The following is a 23,762-nucleotide window of genomic DNA, read 5'->3' on the forward strand; positions in this document are numbered from 1 at the left end:
CAGGCCATCTCAAAATCATCCATCTTTTGTAAATATGAGAAGTTTTCATTTTTGTGTAGGTATTGCTGAATTTAATTTTTTTCTTCCGCTGTTCTATTTTAGCATAAGTATGTTTTCATATATATGAACATTTCAATAACATTATAGAGCTATTATGCTATGTGATAGTAGAAATGTGTTAACCAGTATCTGCTATACTGTTTATATGTTAGATTTTAAAAAAATCAGCTACTAAACATAAAGCGTATAACATGTATCTGCGTTTTTTTAATTTATTTTTGTTGTTTACAATTGCTCATTCAGTCACATTCATAATGTATAGGGTAATAAAAAGTTGTCTATTGTACATAAAGTCTATTGTATATGAAGTCTATGTCTATTTATTATGTTCATTTTATTAACTCTATATATTTTTTGAAGTATTTAAGTCACTACATTTTATAATCAAATGAACATGGTAATAAATAGACATTATGTCATGGTTATTAAATATATTTTTGTGAGACAAATGACAAACCCACTGTTTCAAAGTTTTCAAGTCTGACAATTTTTCTTTGGAATGACGTCTACTTCCTTTGTATTAAAGAATAATTTTCAGTAGCAGGTTCAAACACTTACAAAACGAATAACAGCATTTGTTCTCCCATTTGAAATCAGCCCCTGATGGTTCATTTTAATTGGCAGTTGGTCACAGTGCTTTCCAAGATATCTGTCTTCCACTCCAGTCAATTATGCTGCAGCCTCAAACATGCCAAGACGTCTTTCTGTCGCTGTAGTTTCATTAATATAATTCACAAATGACATATTTCCCATCGTTTTATTTTTTTATTGCAAAGTTACAATGTCTCTTACCATATTGAAAGACACATTTGTACATGTGTGCACCCACTCGTCTTGCCCCTTACATCTGACTCTCCTACTGTATGCAATTTAGAATTGATTCAGAAACTGCGTTGCTTAGTTACGAGGCTTTATTGCACTTCTAAAATTGGGGGGTGGGAAGGAAACTCTCTCTCTCTCTCTCTCTCTCTCTCTCTCTCTCTCTCTCTCTCTCTCTCTCTCTCTCTCTCTCTCTCTCTCTCTCTCTCTCTCTCTCTCTCTCTCTCTCTCTCTCTCTCTCTCTCTCTCTCTCTCTCTCTCTCTCTCTCTCTCTCTCTATCCCTGGCATGTTTCATGCAGCCACATGCTCTGTAGAAGCTTATATGCTTCTCTTTCTTTTCCTTTCTGTTTAGTGCTGCAGTCAGTGTGGTTCTTAACTAGGCATGCACTGCATCCAGAGAACTCTGACACAAGATTCCCAACACTCAAATGGCACTCTGTTTTGAAGCTTGTTTCTTCCAGTCTTCATTAAAATAAAATGAGTTAAAAATTGCTGTTTGATCTTTCTTCAGTTAGCATCTATAATGTAATTTTCTTCATAAAGAAGTCATGAGTCTTCCGTTCCATTATATTAGCATGTAAATTATGATTAGAGTAGTGGCTTTATGGATTTCCACAGTTCCTCATTAGGAAGTACCCATTGTGTGTAAACTTCACCACCTGGGACTTTGATTTCCAGGTATCTGTATCCATAGAACATATATATCTTTTTATAGCATCTCTCGCACACATTAACCTGGTAAAAGATGGATGATAGTGGATGTAACGCATACCAAAGTGTCTCTCTCAGCGCCTCAGCCTTCCTTTACCTGCTCCTGACTGCTGCCTCAGCTCCTTCCTGAGAAAGAACGCACTCACGAGAAACAGAGAGAGAGAGAGAGAGAGAGAGAGAGAGAGAGAGAGAGAGAGAGAGAGAGAGAGAGAGAGAGAGAGATAGAGGGGACTAACGAGGGAGAGAGAGGGGGTGTGTGAGAGGAAAAAGATGCTGAATCCTGGTTGGCTGAAGAGTGGAGGCTGACTCAGTGTATCTGGAAAAACAGCATGTGACAGATGCAATTCTCATCCCAGCCCTCGCCATCAGACCAGGGGCTTATTTGCCATTGGCCCCGTTCATTGGACCGGCAATGCACGGTGCACTATAACACCATGCTTTCCTTTGCCAGACCCAGCGGAGCTCTCTCACTAGCGCGTATCACTTGCGCATCGAGCAGGAGACTCAACCCAGACACACTTCAACCCAGCGCAGAGAGACGAGACTGAGGAAGAGGAACGAACGAGTCAGCAGCTCTGCCTTACTCTCATTGCCGCTGCAGGGAAGAGGATAGAGCGGGATAACACATTTGCTGGAGGCTACTAAGAAGCAGAGGCACACCAGATAAAGCCCCCGAAGTGACTGTAACAGACCAAGCTGAAATGACTTATGTTTAAGAATCCGAGAGGATGAGGGAACACGCTCGCTCCGTTCCTGACTGAGGGAAAGTGAGCTTGTGCCTTTCATCTGAAACACAGGAACAAAAGAAAAGGCTTGTTGGGTGGACTTGTTTCTCTCTCTTTTTTGCTGGACTCTGTGCATGGAAGCTTCGGGTCCCCCATGGCGTGTTACTACATTGTCATCAGCTCCACACACCTCAGCAACGGACACTTTCGAAACATCAAGGGAGTTTTCCGTGGTCCCCTCAGCAAGAATGGCAACAAAAACTTGGTAACTACTACATCTCCCTTACAAATGTGTGTTTGGTCATGTGCTAAGGGATTGTTTACATAGGTCTAGAAGCCAGTAAACTTGCCTCTGGAAAGTTTTCTGTATGGTAACAGTTTACATGTTATAGTACATTTGACTATGATAAATTTAAATAGTAATATTATTAATATATGTATAAGTACACTATAAAATGTTAACAAGCTATTTCTACCTGATTTAACCCATAAAAATGGGCATTGTTGGTATGGATGAAGGAATTTAGGTTGATTCCGTGATGTTAAATGATACTTGAATAAAACCAGTTCATTTAGATGTTATCATATGAAGTTGCTCAAGGAAAGATCCTTCTGGAAAAGTGTTGCCAAATGAATTCATTTTTAGTACTTCCTGTTTACGAGGAAAGTTGCAGATGGAGAAGGGGAATCAATGCTCAGTGATCTAGCCTGTGACCATAACTAAATTCCTAACAGATGGATAGGGATCAAATTAATCTCTACTCACAGTTATGGCCTGGGATTTAGTTTAACCGTACTTTTTTCTGGCCTTGCCCTCTAAATAATCCTCCTGTTTGTGCTCCCACAAAACTGCCTCTATTTGCTCACTAACTCTCTGCTATAAACCCGCCATATCTAGGGCACCACAAAGGGGAATTTTAAAACAAAATCAGTGTTAGTAAAATATTATTTTTCATAATTACTCTAAGAGCAGTCTGAAGATTGTTTTTCAATTTGTTGGCGAGTTAAGCGGGATTAAAAATACAAAGTAATACGATGCACGATGCAGCCGTACAGTGTAATTTAATTAAAGCGCTCGGCTCTTGAAAGGAAGCATCTTTCAAAGCTTTTAAATGTGGAAGGGAAATTTCATACTCTCTTTCACCGCTTCCTTCTCAAGCCTTCCCGTGTCATCTCTGTCAGTTGAGGGGAACAGAGATTTCTTGACAGCAGCCTCCCCCTTTCAAAAGAATCAAAAATGATTGGAGATGAAATATTGAAGCTCTTGGCTCGGGATCAAGCGCCAATCCTGCTCATCTGCCTCCCGCCTCCAGCTGAAAGGCTAATGCTGAGGGAACGTTTGGGTGGCGTAACTGCGAAAGCAGCAACAGATTGTTTCTCAAGCATGGACGGAAAGTAGAATGAGGTTTTTGGTGGCCGTTATCGGCACGATCTCAATGCAATTATCAGATTTGACACATCTCCCACTCTGTTGCGGGAAGAACCTGGTGTCAGTGAATGTAAAATTACGGCGGAGCATTGTGTGCTTCACTGCCGCCAGTCTGTAACACGGTAAATTTCGTTCATTACTCCCTCTGCTGCATAGAGCAGCTGTAAATCTCATATACTTGCACACACACTCTCAGATGTATGGGTATGAAAGGCAGTCTAAGAAAGCTGTGCTTATCCCAGCGCTGGTGCAGTGCCATCTGGCTCTCGTTCCTGGTGCAGTGATATTTTAGTCCAGAAGAAAAGCTTTGTGCTGTAGAACATTTGTTCAGCGTGGCTCAGACGCAGAGGAAAGGAGAGGAGGAAGGATAATAACGATATAACTGCGAGAGTGTGAGTGTTCCCCTAGTCACACGTATGGCACTGTGGACTTTTGCGCTATGAAATCCATCTCTGTAATTAGAAGTTTGGCTCTCCCGGCTTTCTCGCCGCATCACGGGGCAGGGTTCAAGCAAAAGAGTTAACCTGTTGATAATGTTGAGAGAAAAAAGAAAATGATGTATGTGCGTATCTCTATTGAATGACCCATAACAGGGACTTTGACTTTAGACAGCTGTGGTAAAGAGATTAGAAAATTGCAAAGTTTAACACTGCTTTGAAACTTAAAACTATTACAAAATGGAATTATTATTGTTACATATAGCTATTATGTTTATTTTGTCATCAAGTAGATTAAAGGGATAGTTCACTCTGAAATGAAATGAAAGCCATCTTTTACTCTTTTACCCTGCTGTTGATTTAATGCCCTATGTCCTTCTATCCTAAATTTTAATAATAGTCCTGCATGTGGCCCTTTCTATAATTGCAGTGGATAGCGACCAGGATAAAACTTTACAAAAATTATACAAAAGTATGACGCACGACATATATGAAAAGTGTCCAGGAGGCATACTATAAGGTTTTGTGAAAAATAATCTATTATTCAGTTAAAACACTGAGCTCAGCCATTACTCTGTGCTCGTTCCTGTGTGAGGTCCTCATGCTCACGCACTGTTGTCATGACAACCAGTACACAATATTCACTTCAGGAGGTTTTATTATTAGTATTGTATTATTTTGTAGCATATACCTTATAGAAAAGACGAGAGTCACGTTTTTTTCTATTGAACCTGATTTCTCAAAATGTTGCGCGTGCGTTTATCTTGGGTGCCATGACGACTGTGCGTGAGCATGTCGTACTAGTCATTACACGAACGCGCACAGAGTAATGGCCGAGCTCAGTGTTTTGACTGAATAATAGTTTATTTCTCGCAAAAATCTTATAGTATGCCTCTTGGACACTTTCCATAAATGCTGCGCATATCACGGTATCATTGCATCATACTTTTGTATAATTTTGTAATGTGTTAACCTGGTCGCTATCCACTGCAATTATAGGAAGGAGCGTGTGCAGGACTTAGTTTTTGTTTTAAATTTCTGCTTTTGAGGTCGAAAAGTCATAGAAGGGCATAGGGCATTGAATCAACAGCAGGGTGAGTAAAAGATGGCTTTAATTTCATTTCAGGGTGAACTATCCCTTTAATATAACAAATTTTGAAGACAAGCAAAGTACTTCATATTGATAATTGCATACTGTCTATAATCTTTTGAATTGCTTTCTTTTATTTGGCTTTGTTTTGCTTTGCTTTTCATTTTGTTTGGTCCAGATGCGATAAGACAGTAAAAACCTCATCCTGCTGTATTAAACTCAATGAGTACCTGTTTGGAGCTATGCCACGTCAGTGGACTCTTATAAAGTCAGACACTGAGTGAGCACAAGCGCTTGAGTGGAACTTTGCCCCTTGATTTAGCGTTCATGAATATGCATATCAACGGTGTTATTTCAACGCTCGTATTGATTTCCTCACAGTCGCTGCTAAGTCAGCCCATCTCCCCACTGAGTTGTGATGTGAGCATCCATTTCCACTCTCTGTTGCCCCTTTTAGACACCACTGTGCTCTGAGAAAGAATCCTTATGCTGAATATGTATATAGTCACAGTGCCTCTATTGGCAGATGCATGGCGGAGTGAACAGGTGTTATAATCAGCTCTTGTGCTGATTGCGCAGGGGATCTGGGCGAGTATGTAGATTGGATGTTGCTAACGTGATATGCATAGAATTAAATTGCCATTGTCGCGCCGCTGTTTCCTTTTTGTCTCTTGTATTATGCCCTTTGTTGTGTGCCGCGAATCTGTGGCTTGCTATCTTCATGCCACCATCCAAAGCACAAAAGTCTGTGAAGCCCTAATCACCACCGCCTGTGTCCAAGAACTGAGGCAGCAGCAGACTAGCTTAATCACAGAGCGAGCGAGAGAAAGAGACTAAAACAGAGGGAGGAGAGGGAATGAAAAAGGGCAAAATGTTATTATGTTCCTCTTACCCTTTGTCTTTCCCCTGCTGGGAAAGCTGGCCCGACAATTTGCATTGTGGGAGCACAATGCGTATGTGTGTGCGGACGCACTCTGAGTTCCTTCCTAATTGAGAATTACAGCAGAAATCCAACTCTAGCCGTGACCAGGCCCTGTGCACCAGCTCTGCTGCGGGGTAATTAATGTAGTGGCGCGGGCGATTAGCCTCTGCAACCTTTCGCCGCGTTTTACCGCCCGGCTCCATCCAGGTGTGAGGGAGAAACGAGCGTTTAGATATCGCCCCATGCAGCATGCATTATTTACAGAAGGGGAGAACTCAAAGCTTGTCATCACTGCCGAATGCAGACAGATGTAGTTAACTTTACGCACGCCTGAGACAAATGTGTGGCGCGCTCTCACTCGGCTGATTAAAATTCACTCCATTCATGGCCTTCTGTTACTCATAAACGCCAGGTTCATTTAAATACCCTGAACGTGGCGTTTTGCCTTCTAGCGCTGCATCAATTTCATTTCACAGTGCTGTTAACTTTATAACAATGGAATCATTCTCTCTGAACCCTGCAGACACGGTGTTTGTTTCTTTGTGCGAGTGTGTGTGTTTTGGAGGTATTCACTGTGACAAATCAAATCTTTTGCCCCGGTTGTGTTGTTCTCCTTCTCCCTGCACAAAAAGAGGCACGGTGCAGATTCCAGGGGCCCTTATAAAAGTGCTAATCCCATGTTTTCTACTGACGGTGAACCCATTTTCACACTGATTCACAGAAAATACCCCATTGAATAAACTGTGTACTTAGAAGGCACAAAGGCACAGCAGGGTTTCACTGTAGGCTTGCTGCTGAGGTATAATAGCACAATTACACAGTAGCACGGCAGCTTTACCCTTTCTCCTTCCTGTATTCGGCTCACCTGATGTTCAGAGATGAAACGTTCGTGGCGATTCAATGCCGTCAACCCATTGCTGTCATCTTACCCTCATAAATATTTAAGTCGCTGGCCACAAGGATCTATAATTTACCTGCTGTTTCAGTGCAGAATAAGCGTCTAACTCGGTGAGACCGATCTCCTGCTCCGAAGCGCTCGTCTCTATATAATCGCTCGCTTGAACTTTGCCAGGCATTTTTTTCTACGCGTTGGAAGGGTTTTGCACTCGTAAGCAGTGGAGTAAAAATACCCAGCCCTGAGCTCTGGCCTTGTACAACTGAAGGGCGGCATATAGTGAGGCTTCCTTACTGCGTTCCTACCTCCTGGGAGACATTTTCTGCCATATCATTGCCTGTGACACATCCACTCTGACCCTGAAAGCTATGGCTCACTGAAATTAGAATTTTTGGCATTATTTACTCGTTTTTTGATCAAAACCTGCATGCTGTTGTTGTTGCTTTTTCCAGTGGAATGCAAAAGAAGATTTTTTGATGAATATTTATGCAGCTGTTTTACATTCAAATACATTTCAAAGTGACCACAAGCTTTAGAGAGTTGCATTTTTTTAAACATTTTTTAAAGTTTTATTTATACAGTGCCTCGCTTAAACTCAAGGTCGCTGTACACAAAATATGCACAAAATAGACATTCAGCTCTGGAAAAAAATTAGAGACCTTAAAATTGAGAAGTCAATGTTAAGTGGTCTCTTAATTTTTTACAGAGCTGTACGTATACAATGTAGAACATAAACATACAAAGATACAGAAGAGAAAAACAACTCTAAGCAGAGGAGGATTGGAAATACTGTAAGAAAATATATGTTTTTAGTTGAGATTTGAAGGAGGATACAGTAACAGTGTCGCGCAGAGAAAGAGGGAGGGAATTCCAGTTTCGGGGCCACAGCAATGAATGATCTACCAGCCATAGTAGAAAGACAGAAATGAGGTACAGTGAGTAAAGACTTAAACTTTTTTTTGTATGCATTTGGCAGACACTTTACTAACATGACACATTAGGGCTGCACAATTAATCGAATTGTGATTACAATTACAGATGCCACAATTATGTAATTGATCAAATGAGCAATAAAAAAAACATTACTCTTACTCTTACATTACTCTTTGTGCTTAGGAATTGATTTTTATTGATTTTTATTATTTTTTATTTAATGTTTTGTTTTCCCCCCCATTGTTTTCATTTTAGTTTTAGTATGTCATTATAAAACCATGCATATTTTTTTTTACTTTTCTAATTTAAAAAAGAAACCAAACCAATATAGTTTACATTTGAGGCATAATGCTATAGAAAAGCAATTGTAACATTCTGCTCTGAGAGACACAGGTATAGAGGATCCAAACATAGGCTTTATTGAAAGGTAATCCACAATCGTAGTCAAAAACAGGCAAATGTTCATACACAGGCAAACATAATTTTTTTGTTTTTATATAGCTCATTTCAAAGAACAGACATTCAAAGATAATCTCCCAAAATTTTGTAGTCCAGATAATTGAGTAAAGGTATTATTAAATTTGACATTTTACAAAATTCATTACATTGATCATAATTGACAGTAAAGACATTTGAAATGTTACAAACATGTAATAATGGTTTCTGTTTCAAATAAATGCCATTCTTTTAAACTTTCTATTCATCACATAATCTTGAAAAATGTATCGAGGTTTTCACAACAGTATATTAAGCAGCAAAACGGTTTTCAACATTGATATTAATAATACGATATATTTCTTGAGCACCAAATCAGCATATTAGAATCATTTCTGAAGGATCATTTGACACTGAAATAATAGCTGCTGAATATTATTTAACAATACAACAGTTTTCACTGTATTTTTTATTAACTAAATGCAGCCTTGGTGAGCATAAGAGTTATGAAACAAAAACTTAAATTTGCACCAAGCCCAAACTTTTGAAGGGTAGTGTACTGTACATTTTATCCTTATTGAAACTAAGAGTCTTATGAGCTAAACTCAGTACACCAAAATTGAATGTTGTTAATTCAACAGTTTTTTTTTCCCATTATTGTAGCATTTCTGGTTCCATGGCATGATAATTGGTCCTAATTGGATCCTATGTGTTTACAGTTAATAAAAAAGTATAACGTCAGAAGACTTTGAATATAGACTTTGAATAAAAAGCTTTGGAATTCTCCTTTTGTGTTAATAATAATAATAATAATAATAATAATAATAATAATAATAATAATAATAATAATAATAATACAAGTTTGGAATGACATTAGGGTGAGTAAACAATTCGTAATTTTGTGTGTGTGTGTGTTTGTGTGTGTGTGAACTATCCCTTTATTACTCCTTATGATTTTGTATGAATGCTAAATAATACAGATTCAGAGTGAAATATGCAGCATAAATGAAAAAAGGAAGGTATGGGAAGGTACAGGTGCAGCGCTGGAAAGAGAGCCTTGTGGTTGTGCCAGTAATTGAACGAGTCCCCATCGCTGCTCATAGCCACTCACCGCAATATGAGTGCCGAGAGCCTTTTAATGTTCCCCATTCCTTTGAGTGATATTATAATGCAGAGCATTCCAGCTGCCTCGTCTCACTTGATCTGATGCTTGATAGAAGTGAATCGCTTCTTTTCTTCCTTTTCAAAAAGATGTGCTGCAGACCGAGCAAGCTTGTAAACACTGAGTAACACAGCGGCAGACCCCGATCTCATTGAGCTTCACCGCTGCCCACCTTCCACTTTGCCGAAGACGAACGCCACTGGGCCGGGTTTGAGATTGAGTGCAGATGGGGATGCAGGGAAAGTTGCACAGAGAGGGACTGAGAGGAGTCCAGGTGACCACATATTTCTGATGAGCTCTGAGATAAGTGTGTAGGTGTTCACTGCACCTCCTACCTCTCGCTATCTCCTTTTATCTGTCTAGTATTCAGATAGGCTACTTCAGCAAGCAGTGATATTATTAGCGTGCTGAATACTAGGCCCTTTGTCTTTGACTCAAGACAATTAACTTCTGCTCTGCTCTCATCCTGCTCTCATCTCTCTCTCTCTCTCTCTCTCTCTCTCTCTCTCTCTCTCTCTCTCTCTCTCTCTCTCTCTCTCTCTCTCTCTCTCTCTCTCTCTCTCTCTCTCTCTCTCTCTCTCTCTCTCTCTCTCTCTCTCTCTCTCTCTCTCTCTGCCTTGTAACACTCTCTTTTCCACTTTCTTTCAAAATCCAACACTAATCTCATTACTATTCATTATTATTTGTGTGGCTATGGCACATTGACTGTACATTTTCATTCATTTGGAGAGACACCAGAACGTATATTATTCATTTATGGACAGCATCTGTTATTCATGGCATTTATAGCTTGATTTTATTGTATGTATAACATGAGATATTTACGAGTAATTGATAAATACTAAAAAACTAAAGTCATATTAACACACTGAATTTGTCATATTTACCTAATTTGGCATTATATTTCATTTAGTGTGATTTCTGATCTGTGTGAAGTCTGAACCACTGTGCACACAAATCAGTGGATGTTAGACTGTAACATGCTGTTTCATTTTATTTCATACTTGTTGAGCATTGATGATAATTAAGTTCAGAAACGCAAAGCACAAATTACTTTAAAGCTGCAGTGTATTTATGAGGATATAATACAGCAATATAATATGCATAACTGTGTTTTTCAGTGGTGTCTAAAGATCTTACATAATAAGCTGTTTTATTACCTTAATGAGTATTTTCTATCAGTGAAGTCACCATTTTTCTACAGTCATGTTTCTACGGTAGCACCAAACAGACAAACTGCTCTACAGAGCGTTAGCTACTCTCTGCTGTTTCATACAATGACATATTTGTCCTCTGTCGGCCACCATAGCTTCTCTGTAGGGCGGGGTGAGCATGGCTGGTTTGCAAGTCCACTATGCCGCTAAAATTTACACAGTGCCCTTTTAAGTCCCATCAGAAAGCTTAATTCTTTTAATGTACAGAGAAGAATTGTCAGGTCTTTTTATAACTCATTCATTGAAAGTATTTTGTCTTTTGCCTTTATTTGTTGGTTTTCATCATTGTCTATTAAGAACAAAAGTCGTCTACAAGGTATTGTCATTATGTGCTCAAAAATTACGGGAGTTCCCTTACGAAGCCTCACATATTGTACTATGAACAGCAAGTGCTGAGAATGGCACACAAAATAATGGGAGACAGCACACACCCGTTGCATTTGGACTTTGAGTGGATGCCCCTGGGGCGGAGTTTAAGGACAATTAAATGTTCGACAAATCGTTATAAATTTACTTTTGTGTCTGAGGTGGTTCGTTTATAAACAAATTTGGTTAATTAATTTATTAATTTATTAATTTATTATTATTATTATTATTATTATTATTATTATTATTATTATTATTATTATTATTATTTTATTATTTTATTTTTTTATTTTGTGTTTTGAATGTTTGAATGTATATGTGTTAGTGTTAAATGTGAAGCACCATATGAGCCTAAACTAATTGCCCTAAGGGGATAAATAAAGCTCTAAACTAAAAAAAAAATAAAAAAAAAAAAAATAAAATAATTTAATAATAAAAAAAGCCATTTTTAAAGAATGTCATTATCATACAGATTTTCTTGCACCGTAGTCAGTCTGTGGGATTGGATAGTTCACCCAAAATTGAAAATTGTGTCATTTACTCACCCTCAAGTTGTTTCAAACCTTCACAATTTCTTCTTTTGTGTTCAGCAGAAGAAATACATTTATACAGGTTTGGAACAACCTGAGTAAATGATGACACAATTGTCAATTTTGGGTGAACTATCCCTTTAATACAGAAATATGCTGATTTGGTGCTCTATATATATTTTTATTCTCAATAATGTTTTCAATAATGTCTCAAAAAAACATTTGAGTTGTGTGGCTTAATATTGTGTGGAAACCGGGATCCTTTAAAGGGATACTTCACAGCTTTTTCATATTAATGTTATTTCCTTAACTAAAACGAGTTGATACATACCTCTCTCTAATCTCTCTGACGCGCGGTGATGATCTGATTCACTATGGTACCAAACAGAGATCAAGTTAGAAGGGACCAAACACCTCCACGTTTCCCATATTTAAATACAGTTACACGAATAGTTGAATGACCTAGTATGGTGACATAAAATAAAATGTGGCACTTTTTTTAAATGTGGATTAAAAAGGAGAACTATAATGTATGGCGGAATAGCACTTCTCAGAGTATTTCGACTCGGCGCAGTAAAAAGTCCCGGCTGAAGCATCCTCCCTCACATCTCCCCCTTACCCTCTCATTTCTGTCAATAGTTGATACTTGATCATTCAACTATTCATGTAACTATATTTAAGTAGGGAAAACATGGAGGTGTTTGGTCGCTTCTAACTTGATCTCAGGTTGGTACCATAGTGAATGAACTGGGCTTAGTGCGCTAAGCTAAATGCTATCAGATCGTCACTGCACGTTAGAGAGATTAGGTGCACGCACTGAGACGAGAGAGGTATGTGTCAACTCGTCTTAGTTAAGGGAATAACACAGTTTAATATGAAAAAGCGGTGAAGTATCCCTTTTAAAAAGAAGAAAAAAATAACAGCATTTGTTTAAAACTTTTTTTCAGTTTAATGCATCCTTGCTTAATAAAATGGTTTATTTATTACAAACAAACAAACAAACAAACAAACAAAAACTTGGTTTCAATAATTCAATAGTTCTCTCTGACATTCTTAAGTAACGTTGCAACTATGCCAACTACCAAAACTGACAATACAACTGTACTAATTATTAGAATATATTTGAGGGCAGTAAATGTCTAAACACTTTGCATGAATAGAAGAAACCCCAATATAAGCACATACCAAAGTGTCTAGAGCAGATAATGCTGCAGATGGTCCAAATGATCTCAATGATTCAGTGCCATAAACTGCACAAACTATGGCAAATCCAGCGACTAGTTGTTATCCAGTACGGGCCATCTGAGACGGACACAAAATCTAAGCAGGTCTGGTCCATGCTGCTGAATCATAAATGTCCCAGTGTTAATTTACCATAAAATGTTGCAGTGCTACATTTATAGCACATTTCATTGTCAGCAAGTAGAATGGTGTGCTTTTGTTGTGTATTTAAGTGAGTAAAACTTTTACCTTAAACTTGGTTTGCATTTTTCTTTAAATATGGTGCAGGGTGCTATATTAGTACTGTAACCAAATTAACATTATATATATCAACTGAAACTAAATACAGAATTAAATTTGAATAAACTAAAAGTACAACCCCACTCTTTGTGCCTGGAAAGTGAGCCGGTGTTTCTAAGAGTGGCTCTCCTGTCTTGTAATGTTCTATTTTCTTCTACTCCAGAGAGAGAGAGAGAAAGAGAGATAGAGAGAGGTTTAAAGTCTCCTTTTGTGGTTGTTAATTATTCAAGTGTCGTCACCTTCGTCTCTGGGCAAAATGGAGTCAGACTGGGGCGGCAGCGCCTGTGCTGTCTATTGCCAGCTACCTCTTAATCTGCAATCATTTAGATCTGGGAGGCGGAGTCAGGGTCAGACACTAGCGCTTGAGCTTGATAGCAGATTGATTTATGTTTAAGTGTATGGAATAACTGTAGGAAATAGATCCATCAGAACTACCTAATCACCATGAACATTCACTCTGCTGATTATATTTTTCTGGGTAGAATTTCAAAGCACTTACCTGTGTGATACATTTATTTAGCTGTTGAATATTAAACAGCAGCTTGTGTGTGTGGGGGGTGGGGGTGTTCCCCCCATGTTCCCCCCATGTTCCCCCCATGTTCCCCAAACTTGGCAGCCGAAATCCTTGTCCTTGTGGGAATCCATTACACCTATGGAAAGTCCCCATAAAACATGGAAACACAATGTGTGTGTGGGGGTCTGTGTGTGTGTGTCTGTGCCTGTGTGTGTGTGTGTGTGTGTGTGTGTGTGTGTGTGTGTGTGTGTGTGTGTGTGTGTGTTCTGATAAGCTGTTTGATGCTCAAGGAACAGTTGTGTTGCTTAATATGTTTGTGTTCAACCTTGATTTCATAAAGTTCAAAAGGACAATATTTATTTGAACAAATAACACATTTCTTTGCTGTCAATTTTGATCAGTTTAATGCATCCTTACTGAATAAAAGTATTAATAAAAATAAATAAAAAAGATCTAACTGACTCCGAGCTTTTGAATGAATGCATGCCTAATTAAGTTATAATATTAAATCATATTGCAAATCCTCTGGTTATTATTTTGGATCTCTTCCCCATAATTACGTCTTCCCATTCTGTGAGGGCTATGATCTGGACTTCAGAGAAGAGAAAACCACCAGACTTTCATGTGGTAGCCATGGCGATTATTGACATTTAAACTCCTGTTTCAAAGCTTTAATAAACACCTAAGCAGATAACAAAGCCATCCTTGTTGAGGTTCGGTTCAGAAAACCGGTTGACTTGCGACCCTGGGATTCAAACGTCGTTGGTGTCTGTCATGCGTTTAAAGCCTCTGGTGTTTCACTTCATATATTGCACATGCACACGATCACAGCAATTTCACGCCTTCTGCCCATGAGCTCTGGTGTGAGACTGCTTGTCTTGTGGTGTGCTTGGTGAGATGAAAGTTTTACAAACAAATGTACACACACAGCCAAATAAGAGAGGGCCGTGACAAGGTTTCAGCCATAAACTCCGTAGCATTTGAAATCGGGATGAAAAGTACAGCTGTTATTGTGCATAGGCCCTTATCTCACAGGTTGAGAGACAGTTTGAAAGAGAAAGTTTTAATATGTGCATATTTCACACCGCAGAGGCACACGTTGCATCAGACACTGTTGAAAGGTCTCTCTGATTGTGACACTGAAATACTGCAGGATCTCTCTCAGCCTATGAGGCTGACCAAAGGACAGGTTGTGTTTGTGTGTGTGTGTGTGTGTGTGTACACGCTATCCTATAATCCCCCTCTCTCTCCTGATGGCATTTTAGGACAGTCTCCAATGCAACCTTTGAATGACCCCTGAAGTCTCTCCTTTCTTAATGATATCACCAATCTCACTCTAAACTTTCTTCTCAAGCATTTTTATTGTAGACAATGCTGTCAGCACTGGTCCAATAATCAATATCACACATAGAAACGGGGCTTTAAATCTGAAGATAGATGTATCTGAGAGCCGAAAAATAAGATCGAGGAGCTGTATTTGTGATTGAGATGCTCACAGTGCCAGAAGAGACTGATGACAACAACAAACCCTCGCATGTTTCAGCTCGGACCATTAATTCAGGATCTTGCCGACATATGGTTTTCACCTAATGCAAATAGCGCATCTGACTGACAAACAAATGCCTTAAAAGTGGACGTTTGACACATTACACTTTTTTTTTTTTACACCCTCAATTAGGTCTTTCTTTTGCTTTACACAAAAGGCTCTGAAGATCACATAGAGCTTCAAATGCTCTAAACCTGCCGGTGATTTGTAAGGCTAGTTCCTCTGTACCTTCATTAGAATTCTCCCATAGAAAAAGCATTGATTTTTTGGGGGGTCTGGCAGCCTAGCAGATCCTCAGAATTTATCTTCCTCTGGCCTCTCATTTAATCTCTGCTTGAAACAACAGCAGCGGTAATGGCAGTGGAAGGATCCCGGGGAATGTGCATGGTCAGCGTGAAGAGAGATAGAGTTGGTGCTGGCTGTGTAAATTAAAGCAGCAGAGCTCAAAGAGACAGTTTTATGGAGCAGGTCCCTGTGTGTGTGAGAGAGAGTATCTGTGTTTGTGTGTTTCGATTTCTGCGTGCGGGGTTTCTATGTGTGTGGTGCTGCGGTTGAGAGCGTAAATGTCATTTCAAACACTTATCCTCTTTATTAGAATGTTTCCACCTGTGTGAAAACATTATCTCCTTTATAACTCCCCATTTCCTCTGAATGGCGAATTTGACCCTGTTTCGATACCTACAGCATCTTTCACCTTAATACATATTCAGTACTGATTTAAAATGCATTTTTAGGTCCTGCATCTCTCAATATCCAGCTCATGAAATGACTGCTTCATCGCAGTTCTGGGCTTGTAAGAGCAAACCACCTTGAAATTGCTTTAATGGGATTTATATCTCATCATTTACTCACTCTTGTTTTGTTCCTAACACACACACAAATATATATTTTGAAGATTGTCTCAGCTGCTTTTTTCAAAGGGGTCAAAAAAATCAAGGACATGAAGGTAATGTAAAATTAAGTTTTCTGAGGCAACGCAATCATTTTGTATAATGCTAGAAAAAAATGTCCAAAAAAATTATTTTTTTTGGATTACCACAGTTTGTTATTTGGGCAGTCCCATTAAAGGGACACATCGTACCTTACCTGTCCTTTAATATTAGTAATGTGAACCCTTAAAGAGATAGTTCACCCAAAAAAATTAAAATGACCAAATGACCCTCAAGCCACCCTATAGGTGTATATGACATTCTTTTTTTCAGACGAATACAATCAGAGTTATATAAAACAAATTCCAGTCTAATCCAGGTTTTTTAATACACAACGTTTGTGTAAGAAACATATCTGTATTTAACACGTTATAAAGTAAAATATCTAGCTTCCGCCATTACGCCCGTATTCAACTTATTAGGAAAACGTAACTGGCGTGATGATGACGTCAGACGTAGCATAAGCATTTTAAACTGTGAAAGGCGTTACACTTGCTTGTGTGACTTTTCTTGAGGGTGAGTAAATGGTGGGATCATTTTTTTAAATTGGGTGAACTATCCCTTTAAGGTACTACTATGAGCCTTTTAGGGGTAGATAAGGTACAAAAGTGCTCCTTTAAGGTTACTACCCCATTAAAGGTACACTTCTTGCTATTTTTTTTTTTTTAAGTGTATGATAAATAGATTGAATTTAGGTCTTTATTCACTCACAAAATAAATGAAAACATTGAGCAATGCATGAAGACACAGACTACATTAAATATGACATTAATCAATGTTTTGATTTGATTTGAGAGGCTTAAATTTCAAACTGTTCATGACACAAAAGGAGCGTGCTTGCTGTGCGCATTCAGAAGGCTCGGGATATAGCAGTCAAATCATATTTATATTCACTACCTTTATGTCCTTTTTGGAGCTCAAAATATTCAAACCTCACTAATTTTCATTGTATGCACAAAAACAGTTGTTCAAAATATCTTATTTTGTTATTTCACAGTAGGCATAAAGTCATGCTGGTTTGGAACAACACGAAGGTAGGAAAATGATGAGGCAAATTTTATTTTTAGGTGAATTATCCCTTTAATACATATTTCAAACCTGATTTAAAATGCATTCTTGTTTTTTTGCAACGCTCAGTATCCAGCTCATAAATGGAGTGCTTTACCGCAGTGCTGGGTTTGGAAGTGCAGACCACCTTGAGATGTTTCGGGATACAGTAATGCATTGTTTTAGTTTCGTTGCTGCTGTGTTTATACGTGTAGTGGCTCTGCTCAAAAGCTCCGGTGTTTGTAGAGTGGTGGACTAAAATTACATGAACGGGAGGGGGTATGCTAGGACCCAGGGGAGGGGTCGGGTTCGGCTCGGCTCAGAGCCTGGGCAGGTGCCAGGAGTTGGCTTATGTTCTCGCAGTATCAGCAGAGGGCTCCGACACGCGGAAGGTAAAAGCATTTCTCCGACCCTGTAGACTTTCTTCCCAGTTATCCCACACCCGCTTCATTAAAAGAAGACTGCTGGGACACAGGAGAACGTACGATGGCTGTCATTGTCTACATAATGAGTAGCTTTGCAGGGCATCTTTGTGTGTTTTATAAAGTCTTTGCTGGAGGCTGTATCTTTGTTGGACTACCCACGCAGCTAGCCTCCCTCTCCACCCACTCCCCTCCTCTCATCTGTCAAAGTAGTGCCCACATATCAGACCACTTTCTTGTTTAATGAAATTCATTAGCCAGAGCATCTTAAAAGCTGGGAGACTAATTAAGCTTCTTTTTGAAATGCATGACAAGGGGGAACATGTATTGGGATTCTACATCGCTGCCAGAGGCATGATTCCCTGCACTACAGTAGTCAACAACGGACCCTAGTGAGACAAAAGGGTAGTTTTTGCAAACAAAACGTTGTTTTATCTATATTATTAAGCAAACAATTACTGACTTGGAAGCTTTGAAGGGATTTTTACCTCTTCATTGCGGTCTAGAGGCATTGTGTCAGCCATTGTGCCTGCACAATGCTTTTGTAAATATTGGCGCGTTTGCCTGAACACTCTGCTCCCGTGGTCTTGCTTTAAATGGCACAATGACTACAGCTGTCACCGCAAAGCGGGGCGATGTTCGCCCTCACATCGCTTGCTCACTATCCAGCCTCGATTGTTTGCCTCAAAATAACCCGAGCACAAGTTGCTGCAGTTTAATGGAGACGTGCAATCTTTCAGTATCTTGCTGTGCGGCGTGTACAAGCTCTTCGATTGCCCATATTTATCTCAGGTTCAGGGGCACTTAAGGGCTCTATTTGTGAGGCTCAGATAGCATCTCATCGCCCGCCGTAGAGGTGTATCTGCAGTGTACATTTATAAGCTTGATATCTCCGTGTTTAATAATTAATGTGTGGTCAGTGTTTCTCTAGCACTTACAGCCATCCCCTGTAAAAGCAGATTTGATTTGCCATTCTGGATTGCCCCAATCAGGGGCACAGAGAGCCGTTCACGCACTGACTCTGACATATGCGATGTGGAGCTAATGTTAGAACTGTTCTGGCGCCTGTCCAGGTAGAGCTCGGTTATTGTATTGGGCTGAGTGCGCTAGTCGCTAATGCAATTCATCTTTGAAGAGCAGTAGTAATAAACAAAGGCATAGAGGCTATGAACTGACTTAAAACCCACGCACATAAAAATAGAGCTGGGGTAATAAAGGAGCCTGTTGAACAGATTGTGGTATTATGACACGCTGTGCTCCTGAACTGAAATGTGAAGAGAAGTTTTAGTTTGAATGGAGGGGAAAAAAAAAAAATCAATGCTTCAATGTAATCCTGAATGCATACAGTATGCGGCAACTAATTTCTTTGTTTAGTGATCTTTTTATGTAACACTCCAGGAATTCTTCTGTTAAGACACTTTTGATTATATGAACTAATTGTTTTCACATTTAGTTTTCTTACATTTAAAGGACATTTTTGTTAAAAGAATAATCTGGGTTTAAAACAAAATAAGCTTAATCGACTGCACCTGCAGCATATGGTTGATTAACACAAATGTTCAACTTGTACCTCTTTAAACTCAACTCTTGTACCTTTTTAACATTTGGTTTACGGTGAGGCACGTACTCTACTACTGCAGTGAGTAGTACGTATAGCCACATAATGTAAACAATATAGCATTTTCTGTGTGGTTATATTTACATTTTCAACTTGTTGCCATGACAACACAACACCTAAAACCCTGTAAGAACTGTTTTAATCATTTAACAGAAGACTTAATGTAAGTGATTCATTAAATAATAAGCTTCTGCGTTTAAATCCATTCACTTACATTTTAAGTGCCTTGTGTCATAAAAAAGGCATGAGTTAAATGAATTATATTTTCTGCTTATCAACCTTATGTCACAAATGTTGTTTTGAACTTGAAATATTCCTGTAAGGCCACTTGTTTACATATATTTATCCCTTTCTATCTGTGAATACATATAGGCAATGTGTCATTTCGGGATTTATATTTAGTAAGAATGTATATTTAGTAAATGCAAGCTGTTCATGCTTTCAGCAGATGCATACTTTTATAATAGCAATCTACTTTAACTATAACAGCGATACTCCTTTTGGGGCATCTTAGGTTACAGGCACATGTGTCCATTTTCTATGGGGACATTCCAGCCGTAATGGTTTTTATACTGTATAAACTGCATATTTTATCCCCTACACTGACCCTACCCCTAAACCTACCCATCACAGGAAACCAATCTGCATTTTTACATTTTCAAAAAAAAAAAAAAAATAGTATGTTTGATTTATGTTTGACTTAGTATGATTTATAAGATGTTTTCCTCATGGGGACCAAAAAATGTCCCCACAAGGACAAGGATTTCCGATATTGCCATCGTTGTAAGGACATTTTGTCCACATAACGTAAGGTTTAACAGGCCACACACACACACACACACACACACAAGATGCATGCACACACACACACACACATACACGCACACGTTATTTTTCTATCATGTTTGGGTCTTCATTTTAGATTTTCATTAAGACATTATTTATTATGTTTATTGAGCCGTTTTCCTCATGGGAACCATTGGCTGCTCCATAATGCCGGTGATTTCAGGTTTTACTATTCTTGTGTGGACATTTGGTCCCCACAGTGTAGACAAAACCTGATCTAGATGAATCTCAATTAACATTAAAATTCATGTTCATTGACAAAACAAGGATATTTACAATTAATATACATAATATACTAATCATCAATTCGTGTATGCCGTGGTACATTGTATATTATACACTGTAAAAAAACACTGGGTAAACATAGGACAGAACACATGTTGGGTTTAATTTTACCAAGCAAATTGGGTTGTTTTTTTAACCCTTGATTTAACCCAGCATAGCTGCATTTTTACTATAATACTAGCTTATTTATATTATATAAAAAAATGAAATACTTGAAACAACCACTAGCTTGCATGATAATTAATTTCTTTTCCGATCATATTTTACAGTATATCATATTTTATATAAAGTTTTTAATGCTGGGTAACACAAAAGCTACCCAAATACTGAAAAAATAACCCCCCAATAATAACCCAAAAATGTTCAATTCAGGATTTGGATAGAAACAATAACCCAATGTATTTTTTAGAGTGTAGGTAGAGAGGAAGGCAGCTACTTTATAGGGTTAATAAGTGTTGAATACAGGATCCGTATCATATAATTGACTTATCCGTCCTTTACCTGTGGTAAATCATCTGTTTGCCATCAAATGGCTTCTCTGTCAATCTTTCTTCTGTTTTTTCATGATATGATCACACCCTGTGCACATCAGCAGTTCGGAGGCAATTCTCTCACGCCGCTGATCCCAGACATATATTCGCTGGAGCAGTGACCTCCAACTTAATGTCTTTCTCCTCTCAGATGTCATAGGCTAATCAAAGCCCTCATTTCCATCGGATCGGGCCTATCGGATCTGTTTTTCAAGGCCAGGGGTGCAGCATGTGAACCGGAGTCACCCTCCGCCACGCGCGCGGCTAATTAATGCAGAACGTGTTTGTACCTGACAGCGTGATCTATTATTGATCAAAGAGCTTATTACTGTTGATTTTGGGTCTTGTGACATTTGCAACCGCAGTTATTTTTCTCTGCAGAAACTGGTGGCATTTGTGCTCTCGTTTAAGAGGGAAAGACACTTGGCTGATGACTGATTAAGAGGGCTACTCAATAACAACAGCCTGATTCTCTGAAGGTATAGTCATGAATCCTAAGCGGAGAGCAGTGCTAAAGCTATTATACCAATGGATTTCACTGGCTAGCTCACTCATTTATGAATATCCTGTCATTATTTGCTCCGCGTAATATTGTTGGAGAAGTCTATGATGAATATCTTGGTCACTCTTTTCCCTACAAGGAAAGTAAATCATACATGTGGTCCCTAAAAATGGATAGTTCACTAAAAAATTACAATTCTGTCACCATTTAATCACCCTCAAGTTGTTCCAAACCTGTATAAACGTATTTGTTTTAACCAAGCAGATCGCACCCTTCTTGGGATCTGCTTGGTTACAAACATTCTTCCAAATATCTTCCTTTGTGCAGAAAATATACAGCTTTAGAACAACTTGAGGGTGAGTAAATTATGACAGAATTTGTGTGTGTGTGTGTGTGTGTGTGTGTGTGTGTGTGTGTGTGTGTGTGTGTGTGTGTGTGTGTGTGTTGTGTATGTGAGCTATCCCTTTAAAGATGTAACAGAATTAATGACTTTTTTTTTTCTTTCATATTGTTATGTACATTGATAATAAAAATAATGTGGGGCAGGGCTTGATTCTATATATTGGTTGTAGATTGGATGGATGCAGATCAAACCAATCTCATGGGAAAAGGTAACAATTTGAGGTGGTGATTTTGAATGAATTCCTCCAATGTGAATTATATATATATAATTTATTATCATTGTTTTATTAAAATGAGGGTCTATCCCTAAACATAACACAAACAGGTCTTTTGTATATATATATATATATATATATATATATATATATATATATATATATATATATATATATATATATATATATATATATATATATATATATATATATTTATATATTTACAGAAACAGTTTGCCAAAATGTAAAATAAAAAAAAAATAAAGAAAATTGTTTCTGAAGATCCGAATGCAAGCTTTGTAGTCGGTTTTACAGTTTTTCTCAATTGTTTACACACATTTTCTGAAAGCATGCCTCATGTTCTCAGAACTCTACAGACAAATAAAAAAAAAAAAAAAAAACACAATGGGCAAAACCCCTCAATTCTCCTGCAAAATGAAACTTTACATTCAAAACAATGTTATTTCTTCGTATAATGGGATTTTGTTTTCAAATGACACACACAAACCATCATATGTATAGAGATTTATAAGAACCAGCTGAACACTGATGTGCTCCATGTAAAACACTATGATGAATGTAAAACACTTCTCCATTCATCATAATGACTTAGGCCTTTTTTTGGTTCAGTGTTACATTTACTACAGACAGTACACAAATAAGTGTGTTGTAAAATATCTGAGAATATTATTTTTATACTCAGAACACACAAATACACGGTAAAATGTTATTTTATTTTTCCTGCAAAAACAATGTACACAGTGTACATCCCATTCCCAGCCAACACAAAGTTGCACATACACTACATACAAAACAACAGAATAATTTACTGTATACAGTGTTGAGAGTATGCATCAATTGTGGGACTCACTTGCACATATTTTTATTGCAATTCTTTGACTCTTTCTGAATTGCGTTCAAATGGCACCTTGTAGACCTGCTTCATCCGGAGATGATTTTTGCGCAAGACACGGTCCAGTGTTGATAAGCTTACCCTATCAATATTTTGAAACCTCATTGTTTTCAATAATTTTTTATTTTTATTTGCAGTAATGTTATGGCTTTGTTTTCTAAGACCATGTTCATGATTTCAGTTTCCTGTTCAGGAGGCAGAACATGTTCCCGACCACCTTGTGTTGGTAATCTTTCAGTTCTGCCAAACAAATAGTAAAATACTGTAAATACAAAGTAGGTATACATTTCCTAAATACTTGAAACATACTTTACAGTATTTTTACAGTCCTACAGAACAGTCCACAGGCAATACTGTACTACTGTACTCATTGAGTACTGTATTGATATGCAGTACTGCAATTTTCTAGTGAGAGTAGATTTCTTACCTATTCTCATTTCGGAAAGTCCGGATGATGGATGCTACAGTGTACCTGCTCAAATGTGGCTGTACTCTTTGTCCACCCTCCCTCATTGTTAGACCATGGTTGACCACATGATCAACCAAAGTGGCAAAATAGAAGAGCTCACCTGTTGCCCTTTTATGCTAAAGTTCTGATTGCTAATTGTAAAACTGTGTGACGGGTGTTTGCCCTTGTGATGAATCAGTGTGCATATTTGAATGGCAGTGTGTTTCTTGTGAAAATAAATTGTCTGCATGAAAATTGTGCCAAAAGCAGAGAATTGGGTGTAGTGTTCTGAAAA

General features: G+C 38.3%; 1 protein-coding gene across 1 annotated transcript in view; it reads left to right on the forward strand.

Annotated features, from left to right (window-relative positions):
- Positions 1-1,862: 1,862 nt before the first annotated feature.
- The window catches only part of znf804a (zinc finger protein 804A), a 90,875-nt gene continuing 68,975 nt past the window's right edge, over positions 1,863-23,762 (forward strand). Inside the window, exon 1 of the mRNA XM_067443572.1 lies at positions 1,863-2,581. Within this exon, the coding sequence (XP_067299673.1) occupies positions 2,471-2,581 (111 nt within the window). The 5' untranslated portion in view covers positions 1,863-2,470. The remainder of the gene's footprint in view (positions 2,582-23,762) is intronic.

The sequence above is a fragment of the Pseudorasbora parva genome, chromosome 5, assembly GCF_024679245.1.
Source record: "Pseudorasbora parva isolate DD20220531a chromosome 5, ASM2467924v1, whole genome shotgun sequence".
Classification (NCBI taxonomy): domain Eukaryota; kingdom Metazoa; phylum Chordata; class Actinopteri; order Cypriniformes; family Gobionidae; genus Pseudorasbora; species Pseudorasbora parva.